This window comes from Helianthus annuus, chromosome 15, assembly GCF_002127325.2.
Source record: "Helianthus annuus cultivar XRQ/B chromosome 15, HanXRQr2.0-SUNRISE, whole genome shotgun sequence".
Lineage (NCBI taxonomy): Eukaryota > Viridiplantae > Streptophyta > Magnoliopsida > Asterales > Asteraceae > Helianthus > Helianthus annuus.
In genome coordinates, this window is record NC_035447.2 from 42,122,680 (window position 1) to 42,133,807 (window position 11,128).

Genomic DNA, 11,128 nt, shown 5'->3' on the forward strand with positions numbered 1-11,128 from the left:
ATCACAGTTCTGGATGTCCTTATGAGCGAAATCTGATAGTCTTAGGTGACCTTTTGAGCGAAATCACTTTATGTCACTAAAAGCGAAATTATGATGTTCACAAAGGCGAAATCCCTGGTATTGTTCACTGGAGCGAACTTTGATTAATGTGACACTGGAGCGAAATCAGTATGTTCAAATGAGCGAAATCTCTGATATTGTGACATAAGAGCGAAATCTCAGAATAAGGTGTCACTATGAGCGAAATTAGGTGGACCTTTGGAGCGAAATAGCAGATTATGTGTAGCTATGAGCGAAATCAAGGTGTTCAAATAAGCGAAATCACAAAGTGTCCAAATAAGCGAAACCTGATCGGGTTCAATTTTAGTCCATTTTTAGTCTGTATTTAGGTCTCAAACTTTCCAGGGTTTGTTAATATCCAATAACACACAGTCTGTGAAATGTTGAGCGAATTTTGACCGGTAAATCTCTCTAAAATGATGAAAGAAGGTGTAGAAGTAAGAAATCTCGATGAATTCCAGCTATTCTCTGCAGAACTCCTCCTCCTGAAGCTCTGATACCACTTGTAGGATTGTGTTTCGACCCGAACAAGTCGTTTAGAGGAGTTTTGATCAGATACAGGTGCGGAAAACAAGTATCTGACTTAGAAACAGCTAGCAAATCACTTTTAACACCTTTCTGTATTGATATCTGACAGATTACATCCAAATCTCACACTGGCAGCACCTCGGTATGGAATCACGCAACTATTCTACTGATTTCGCTTATAAGCACCTTTATATAGTTGCTGAGGTTTCGCTCCAATGTACATGTAACATGAGCGAAACCCTATGATGTCCAAATCAGCGAAATCACTGATTGACACATAAGCGAAACCTCTAGGACCATATAAGCTAAATCTCTATCTATGATACATATACTATCCTATTTACTCGTACAACATGCCCTGATCTAACAATCTAAGACTAAGACTCGATACAAGACGAAGTCGACAGATGCATGCACCAACAGATGATAATCCGAACAACAATAACAATGGAAATCAAGTGGATAATAGTGCCATCCAACATATAGTGGCACAAGGAATCATAGATGCAATGCCATTTATTATCCAAACTGTTAAGGAAGCTGATAATAAAAGTAACCATGGCAGTAAGCGACCAACTGAACCAGAACATAGCGTAAACAATGGACCAGTACTTCAAGTGCCCATTCCTAAAATAAGAAGAACCATGTCTTATGGTTGTTCTTAGAAAGAATTCTGGTCCTACAAACCGATAGAATTCACGGGCAATAAAGGACCCATTGCAACTCTACGCTGGATAGAAACGACTGAGGCCGTCTTAAAAATAAGCAGGTGTGCGGAAGAGGATAAGATAATGTTTGCTTCCAATCTGTTTAAGAACTCAGCCTTAAAATGGTGGAACACTATTCTCCAGTCAAGGGGAAGTGATAGGGTTTACAATATGGAATGGGAAGAATTTAAGAACATGGTGGAAAGAAAATTCTGCCCTCCCAATGAAAAAGAACAGATAGCAAATAAATTTTTAAACCTTAGAATGACTGGAGTAGATAGTAAGGGGTACACTACATTATTCTTTGAATATGCTAGAATAGTACCAACCCTTGCATCAGCAGAACCAGTATTAATCTCCCGTTACATCTGGGGATTAATCGGAGAGATTAGGCATGTAGTCAAGGCAGCTAGACCCCAGACCATAGAAGAAGCTGTAGAGCTAGCAAACACCTTGACAGAGGAATTAGTGTGTACACGGGAAGAGGATCAAAGGAAGAACCTAGCTCAAAGGCTTACCCAGGAATTCCGTTCTAGAAATTCCAACCGTGGGAAAAATGTAGGTTCTACTTCTGCACCTTACTGCAAGTATTGCAAAAGGAAGCATTCTGGAAGATGCTCCATATATTGTAACTTTTGCAAAATATCTGGGCACAAAGAAGAAGACTGCAGGAAGAAACCTAACAACAGGATATGCTACAACTGCGGAGAACAAGGTCACATCAAACCAAACTGTCCGAAAATGGCTCCAGTTACGAACAATCAGACTACCAAAAATGCTAGAGCATTTGTTCTGACTACTACAGAAAAAGCCAAAATGATTCCGGACGTGATAGCCGGTACGTTTTTAGTTAATGATGTTTTTGCTAAAGTAGTATTTGACTCTGGTGCTAACCAAAGTTTTATTAATACTTCATTTTGCAAACTCCTCAATCAACCATTAACTAAACTTCCACAAGATTGTCTAGTAGAGACAGCAAATGGAGAAACTGTTAGAATTTCTGAAATCTTACAGGGAGCAAGAATAGAATTTTTAAATCAGAAGTTTATTGCAAACCTTTACCCAATGAATCTGGCAGGATTTGATGTTGTATTAGGAATGGATTGGGTAATAGCCAATAAAGCCAGTATTTTATGTGATCAAAAGTCAATTCAAGTAAATTCACCAAAGGGTGAAAAGATCACAATTAAAGGAGATAAGCCATCTAGATCCACAAAATTCATCTCTATGATGAAAACAACAAGTTATATAAGAAAAGGATCTTTAGTGTATTTGATTTCCATAATCACTAACACTAAAGGAAAAGAACTGAAAGATATTCCAGTAGTATCTTAGTTTTCAGATGTGTTTCTGGAGGAATTGCCAGGATTACCGCCAGACAGAGAAGTCGAATTCAGAATCCATCTGCTACCATGGACAACACCAATCGCCAAAGCACCTTATCGTTTGGTACCCGCAGAAATGCAGGAACTGAAGAAACAGTTAGACGAACTGTTGGAGAAAGGATTCATACAGCCAAGTTCATCGCCATGGGGAGCACCGATTTTATTTATGAAAAAGAAAGATGGATCCATGCGTATGTGCATTGATTACCGTGAATTGAACAAAGTCATGATTAAGAATCGGTATCCATTACCAAGAATCGATGATCTGTTCGATCAGTTGCAAGGAGCTCGATTTTTCTCTAAAATCGATTTAAGGTCAGGTTATCATCAATTAAAGGTACAGGAGGAGGACATTTCTAAGACCGCTTTTAGAACAAGGTATGACCATTATGAATTTACTGTCATGCCATTTGGTTTAACCAATGCCCTAGCCGCATTTATGGACATGATGAACCAAATATGTAAGCCATATTTGGATAAATTCATAATTGTCTTTATAGATGATATTCTTATTTACTCTAAGAGTAAAGAAGAACATGCAAAGCCATTGCACGCACTTCTAAGTTTATTAAGGAAAGAAAAACTTTATGCAAAGTTTTCAAAGTGCGAATTTTGGTTAGAACAGGTACAGTTTCTTGGACATTTAGTCAATCATGAAGGAATTCATGTGGATCCCACCAAGATCGAGGCGATTACCAGATGGAAAATCCCTGAGTCACCAACCGAGGTTAGAAGTTTCTTAGGATTGGCCGGTTATTATAGAAGATTTATTTGAGATTTTTCTAGAATAGCCATTCCCTTAACTAAGTTAACCTGTAAATTTGTTAAGTTTGAATGGGGACCAAAACAGGAAGAAGCCTTTAGAATTCTTAAGCAAAGACTAACCAATGCACCCATACTAACGTTACCAGAAGGAACTGAAGACTTTGTAGTCTATTGTGACGCTTCTAAATTAGGTTATAGATGTGTATTGATGCAACGACAAAAGGTTATAGCTTACGCATCTAGACAACTTAAGAATCATGAAATGAATTATTCAACCCATGACTTGCAATTAGGAGCGATAATGTTTGCCCTTAAGATTTGGAGACATTACCTGTACGGTAGTAAGTTTACCATTTTCACCGATCATAAGAGTTTAAGGTATGTTTTTGGGCAAAAGGAACTGAATATGAGACAAAGACGTTGGATGGAAATTCTTAGTGATTATGATTGCAACATCCAGTATCATGCAGGAAAGGCTAATGTAGTAGCTGATGCTTTAAGTCGAAAGTATCATGAAAAGCCGAAAAGAGTGCGTTCTATTAAATTAAATCTACACGTAGATTTACATGAACAGATTAGAAAAGCACAAGAATCATTAATCAAGGACGATACTGAAAAGTTAAAAGGAATGATTAAAGAATTGGAACAAGGAACCAATGGAATTTGGAGATTCCATAAGAAAAGGATGTGGATACCTATATTAGGAAACCTACGTCACCGTATACTAGAAGAAACCCATAAGTCTAAGTATACAATGCATCCTGGAAGTGATAAAATGTATCAGGACTTAAGAAAGAATTTTTGGTGGATAGGAATGAAAAAGGATATAGCAGCTTATGTTTCTAAGTGTTTAACCTGTTCACAAGTTAAAGCTGAACACCAAAAACCCTCAGGTTTATTGCAGCAGTTAGAGATGCCAGTTTGGAAATGGAAATTGATAACAATGGATTTTGTTACCAAATTACCCAAAACAAGAAAAAATAATGGTACAATCTAGGTGATTGTAGACAGGCTAACTAAGTCAGCTCATTTCCTACCAATGAAGGAAACCTTCAGTATGGAAGAATTAGCTAAGTTGTATGCAAATGAAATCGTTTCATTACATAGATTTCCTTTATCAATTGTTTCTGACAGAGACAGCCGTTTTACCTCTCATTTTTGGGCAAGTTTCCAAAAAGCAATGGGGACCAAGTTGAATCTATGCATAGCTTATCATCCTCAAATGAACGGACAAAGCGAAAGGACAATTCAGACAATGGAGGACATGCTTCGAGCTTGTGTAATTGATTTCAGAGGTAATTGGGATGACCACTTACCATTAATAGAATTTTCTTATAATAACAGTTATCACAGAAGTATTAATGCTGCACCATTCGAAGCACTTTATGGATGAAAGTGCCGAACCCCAGTTTATTGGGCAAAAATTGGGGAAAAGCAACTATCCGGACCTGAGATAGTACAAGAAACAACTGACAAGATCATTCAAGTTAAGGAACAACTAAAAGCAGCACCTGATCGATAAAAGAGTTATGCTAATAACAGACGCAAGACATTGGAATTTCAAGTAGCAGATAAAGTGTTATTGAAAGTCTCTCCTTGGAAAGGAGTGGTAAGATTCATCAAAAGGGGAAAGCTAAGCCCAGGTATGTTGGACCTTTTGAGATTATTAGAAGAATAGGACCTGTAGCCTATCAGCTACAACTGCCAGAGGAAATGACAGGAATACATGATGTATTTCATGTATCTAATCTCAAGAAATGCTTAGTTGATAATTCACTAGTGGTACCCCTTAAGGATATAGAGGTAAATGAACAACTTAAATTTGTAGAAAGACCTCTACAGATTGAAGACAGGAAAGTCAAAAACCTTAACCACAAGAGATTAGTCCTAGTCAAAATGAAATGGGACTCCAAAAGAGAACCAGAGTATACATGGGAGCTTGAATCAGAAATGCAAAGGAAATACCCGCACCTATTCCAATAGATCTCGAGGAAGAGCTCTAAAACAAGGTGGGGAGGATATAACAACCCTCCTAAATTTTTCGACACCATAAATAATTAAAGTATCCCTATATGTCCTAAAATACACCCCGTATGAGAAAACGGGCCCCGAATACCTTTACTATTATTAAAATTAAATAAAAACAAGAAAAATGGGTCTCTGGTGGGCCGCGTAAGACCACACCCCAGGGTCTACGAGGGGCGTGAACTAAGGGACACAGGGCGCAGCCCGATGCTACCACGTGTCATGATCGTGTCAAAGCTAAACTCGACGAATCAGCAACCCTAGGGCCTATAAACCTATGTCGCGGGCCGCAAAGGACTATCCTTCGGCTTACGCGGGCCGCGAGGAAGTCCGAAATCACAACTATAAATAGAGGCCATCAGCTTTCACTTCCGATCGTTCAATCTCTTTCTCTCTCATGAAATTCTATATAGTCAAAGTGCTTTTTGGGTATAATACCCCCCTAAATAACGAAGTTCTGCCCCGTTGTAAGTATTATAACCCCGGTTACGTATTAGATACGCTGCCCGATTGATCCAGTGTTCCGTAACGGCTGTCGAGTTTCTGCCCGACGTAGTCGTTGGAATGCCGTCTCGGGGAGGGTATTGCTAATGTAAATATTGGGATATTATACTAACACGTGTGCATTTGTGTATTTAATAGATAATCACTAGGAAACCCTAAAGGAAAACTGTAGACAGCAATGTGAGTAATCTCCTTTTTGTAAACTGTTTTTACAAAACCTTAAATATTTTACAATGAGATTAAGCAATGATTGAGTCTTTGTAATTCTTCAACTACTGCCGGTATGTTGGGTTTTTGTATACAAAATATGGAATACGTTACCATTGGACAAAGAGTTAGCCAATGGATAATATGACCCACCAGTCAGGAATGACAATACTGAATGAGTAATTGTGTAGATGTAAACAATGTAATCGCTCTCAATACTGTTAAATGATAAAACTCTTCTTGATTAAACTGGGATTCACTCACCAGTATTTCCCACTGACAAATGTTTTTAAACGCGTTTCAGGTAACAAAATGTGAAAGCCAACTAGAAGACAGCTGGACAGCACTGAAGGCTTGGAAAAGTGGCTATAAAAGTTACCTAAATAAAGAAGATGTTTTATTTCAATAAAATGGGGTTTACCCCTATAAAACAGTTTGTAATGAAAACTTGGATTTTATCACAATATATTTATTTATATAAAATATGGTGTTTCACTCTGATAACATATTTCCTAACTACGGTCCTAATGTAATTTCCGCTGCCAACTTGATAAACACCGATACCACCAATACTGATTTTCGCGGCCGCCCGTTCTCGGGGCAGATAGGGGGCGGGGGTTGCGACAGGTGGAGGTGGTGTCATGGTGGTGTTTGTGTTCAAAAGAGAGATAATAAGAAAAGAGAATGAGATGAGATCCGGAATCTGTATAATAATAATAATAATAATAATAATAATAATAATAATAATAATAATAATAATAATAATAATAATAATAATAATAATAATAATAATAATAATAATAATAATAATAATAATAATAATAATAATAATAATAATAATAATAATAATAATAATAATCATGGTTCATTATCCTACTAATCCATAAACCTATAGGTCCTAACACAAACATAACTTATTCCAAAACTCTATTTTTAAATTGAATGTGTTTATGGTAAAAGTGGTTGTCACTGTTTCAACCCTTGGATTGGTGATGTTTTTCATGTTTTACAGTGTATTCATGGTATTTTCACAGTAATGAGTAATCTATAGAATTATGACAATTGATAAGTTAAGCAAGTGAAAATGTTTCTTAGGCGCATTAATATTTCACACATCAATACATACAGGATAACCTTTTTAAAATTGCATTATGAAGCATAACCTTACATTTGAAAAGATTTAAGGGTCTATGAATAAATTTCTCAGGTAATATGTCACACCCCCAAAATCCACCCGCGAAGTACCACCGCTTGGAGACGTGACATGACCAGGATCAAGCCATCAATCATATCGAACATAGTGTATAATAGTTAAAGTAGTTCATAAAACCCAAATCAATACGATTGATGTTCAACCAAACTTTATTCAAGTAGCGGAAGCATTAATGTAAAAACCCAAACATAAGTATTAAGTGTGTAATGTCATAAATGTTTAACAAGCATTCACGAATCTTTGTCCACAACGACCTGCTCCTCCTTGTGCAAGCTCCATAAGTACCTAAGTTCCTGCAAGGCATGCAGCAGAGAGTCAACAACTAGTTGAGCGAGTTCACAGTGTACAGTTCAGTAATTGTAATAGTATGAGTAGCATTATGTTCGTTCGTTAAGTCATGTTTCGTATTAGTTTCCATCGCGGCCCTCTCGGCATGTATGCGAAGATTAGGGGAAATATTCCCAAATGTCCTAGACTATGTATATTTGTATCGCGACCACCCTGACATGTGTGCGAAGTCTTAGTATGTATAGTTCGTGGCCTTCCTAGGCATGTGTGCGAATGATTAGTCATAATATCGCGGCCAACCCCTGGCGTGTGTGCGAAGATCAGTTCAATTGGTATACTAGTCTAGCCGTATCTTATCATTACTCTTCCTCACCCGAGGACCATATCATTAGGTTCTATTAACTAGGTATGTACGAATAAATCATCCAAATCCCATTCCCACCCTGTGAACCCCATGCCTTGGCTGTGTGAACTCACCTTGGTTTGCTCGGCAGATACACAAAAGGGTTTAAAATTCCGGATTTCATGCAATCATTAAACACTTCCTAATCTCATGCATATTAGTTACATTGTTTCCAATTAATCAACAATAAATTTTGTCACAAGGTTTCTATTTAACAGTTTCCATTTACAACCCTAAATCGATCAAACAAGCATATTTCAATCGTTTTCTCAAGAACCCTAATCGAACCATTCATGAACAACAACTTACCCATCAAAAATCAATCGGATCAAACCCTAAAACATAACAACTTCATAGCCGATCAATTCTAATACCCGAATCTATGGCATAACATCCGATTAACATGAACATATTCCAAAACACACATACCAGCCGATTATGAACACTAAACTCATTGATTAACCTTTTGATTAAACACACATCATCACTTAAATCATAATGTAAAACATGCAATCCAACATATTAACAATCATACGTTCATGGTAATACACTAACCGATTTGTAGGTGAAACAAGGAAGGCCAATCCGAGTGAAAACAATATATTCGATTGCCAATGATTGTTGCCGTCGGGTTCGTGAGGGAGAGGGAGAGCTAGGGTTTTGTGTGTGTTGTGATTTTGATAAAAGTGAGAGGTGGTTACTACCCCTAAGTGTTATGTGAACATCAAGATGGGCCGAGCCCCACTCGGCTGCCTATTGGTTTCGGTTATAAAAGCAATACGGCCCAAATGGGCTTGTGCGATCGAGTGATGGTTGTTGTGCGATCGGATCATACAAACATATACACATAACATAACATTCGTACATTACACAATTTACACGAGGCACGTATAACATGTTATTCAAATAAAGTTCACATAATCACGTAACGTTACACATAGATAGGTTCAAAATACGAGTTGTCACATAATACGTGAAATTTTTGTCTAATATGTGAACTGAATCCATCAACTCCAGACTTTTTCAAATGTTTATTATTAAATATATAGTTCGAATTCATTATTTTAGGCCAAGAGTTTTATGCCCGAGTTTATTAAAAAGATGATTAACAAAAACTTTAGTACAAAAGTTTTGAGCCTAATTATTTTGAAATATTTCTAGAGGCTCTAGCATTTCAAACCTAAATGAACAAACTTATAACTGAACACACACGCAAAAACCAAAACCGGACAACAGTCTAAAACTTAAAAACTGGATTTCCCGCCACTCGCGCGCAACCAGACATGCAGCTCCAATTAACTCCCTTGCCTATTGTACCCCTCTTCTTCCCCCACTCGTGCAACCGGAGATACAGCTCCGCCTTAGCAATCAAAAAATGCACCGCCTGTATCGGCGTCAATATCTCTATAACCGCCTTCAACGTCTCCAATCTCAAATGATCTGCCATATGCAACAACTCCTCCATCTCACCACATTTCACCTCCAGCACCTCCTCCACCCTCTCCTCACTCTCTCCCCCATCACTGCCACCACTCCTCATCATCTCCGATACCGCAATCGAAAGCTCCACCATCGACCTATCTGCCGCCGTCTCCTGCACTTTCGCCAGTTTCTCCGTCAACACTCGCTCTTCATGTATTATTTTCCTATGCAACTCATCAATTTTCTCCATCTGTTTTGGCGCCAAATCGGATAAATCTCCGGTAGCTATACCGCGAATTAGATCATCGAGCTTCGCGTCTACCTGAATACCTAATTTAGAGTAGAGTAAATGAATCGCTAACGTCGGTCGCCATCCACCGATCCATAGAAACGCGTCCTCGAGGTTGCTCAGCCATGAGGGAGTGTACATCGCGATCGCGTCTCGTTTCTCCCAATCGGATTTTGTTCGGTAGTACTGTTCGTACTGCCGTACAACTTTTTCGATTAGTTGTAACAGAACGGCGTCGTTTTCGTTGTTGTTGTTGTTGTTGTGGTTGTTAGCGGCGGTCACGAGTTCTTCGAGGTGCGAGTTCTGTTCGCGGAGCCAGTTTTCAAAGAATGTGTTGAATGATTCGGAAGATGTAGGAGGAGGATTACTAGAGGAGGAGGCTATCGGCTCCTCGTCCGCCATGAAAGGTGTGGTGTCAAGTATCATGGTGAGTGTTTAGATTTGTTTGTGGAGAATGTTTGAGGTGATATTGATGACGAAGGTTGAGAAGAGATATTTATAGAAATTGCAAGTTGCAGAGAATTGATTGGGGGTGCAGGTTGAATCGAATGTGAACCTTTCCATGAAAACCGCTAGGGTTTCTATGCATGCATGAACCCGGTGAAACCATGGGCGAATGCTGGTTGACAGGCATGCGTATGCTAGTTACGGATATCTTAATATTTTCTTTCTAAGAATTTTAGAAGTTGTGAGTACATCATTTGATTTAGTTATAGTTACATGTATGTATATAATTGAACAAAGTGTACAGTTTAACTAACTTATCATTCTCAAGGTAGGTAGCTAAAACCGATTGTTTTGTAAAATTCTGAAATTCAAAACCTTCTAGGGCAATGTTTTCGGTTTTGGTTTATATAAAATACAGATGTAGATAAAAATTTTTAAGTTTTGATTTTGTTTGATGTATAAAATCTAAGTTTGTATTTCCCATCTACAGATATGGGTCTCTTAACAACTAAAAACAAGAAACATAAAGGGATAAATTCCTCTCATTTAGTTTACAAATGGAGGTTTTGATAAAATAAGTAATAAATTATAAATATAAGATTAGATCAAATACAAATAAATTAAACATACTAAATATATGAACCGAAGGAAAAGCTAAAAAGCACGATGTCATTTTTATAATTATAAGTAATTATCAAAATTACTCTTATAGAGTAATTTTTTGTAGAGTAATTGTATAAACGCGTATAGTATAATAGAAGTATTCGGAACTAATGGTAGGGAAATAGCAAAAATCCAAACTCGAGTGTTGTTATTGGAAGAAGCATAGTGTATTAAAATGCAGATATATTAAACTTTAGAGACAAGTCGACGTATATATTTGAA

General features: G+C 37.6%; 1 protein-coding gene across 1 annotated transcript; it reads right to left on the minus strand.

Annotated features, from left to right (window-relative positions):
- Nucleotides 1–9,322: 9,322 nt before the first annotated feature.
- Nucleotides 9,323–10,222, minus strand: LOC110945038 (protein DOG1-like 3). Its single transcript, XM_022186677.1, has one exon. It carries the CDS (start codon nucleotides 10,220–10,222, stop codon nucleotides 9,323–9,325), a length of 900 nt encoding a protein of 299 aa, XP_022042369.1.
- Between the last annotated feature and the right edge of the window lie 906 nt (nucleotides 10,223–11,128).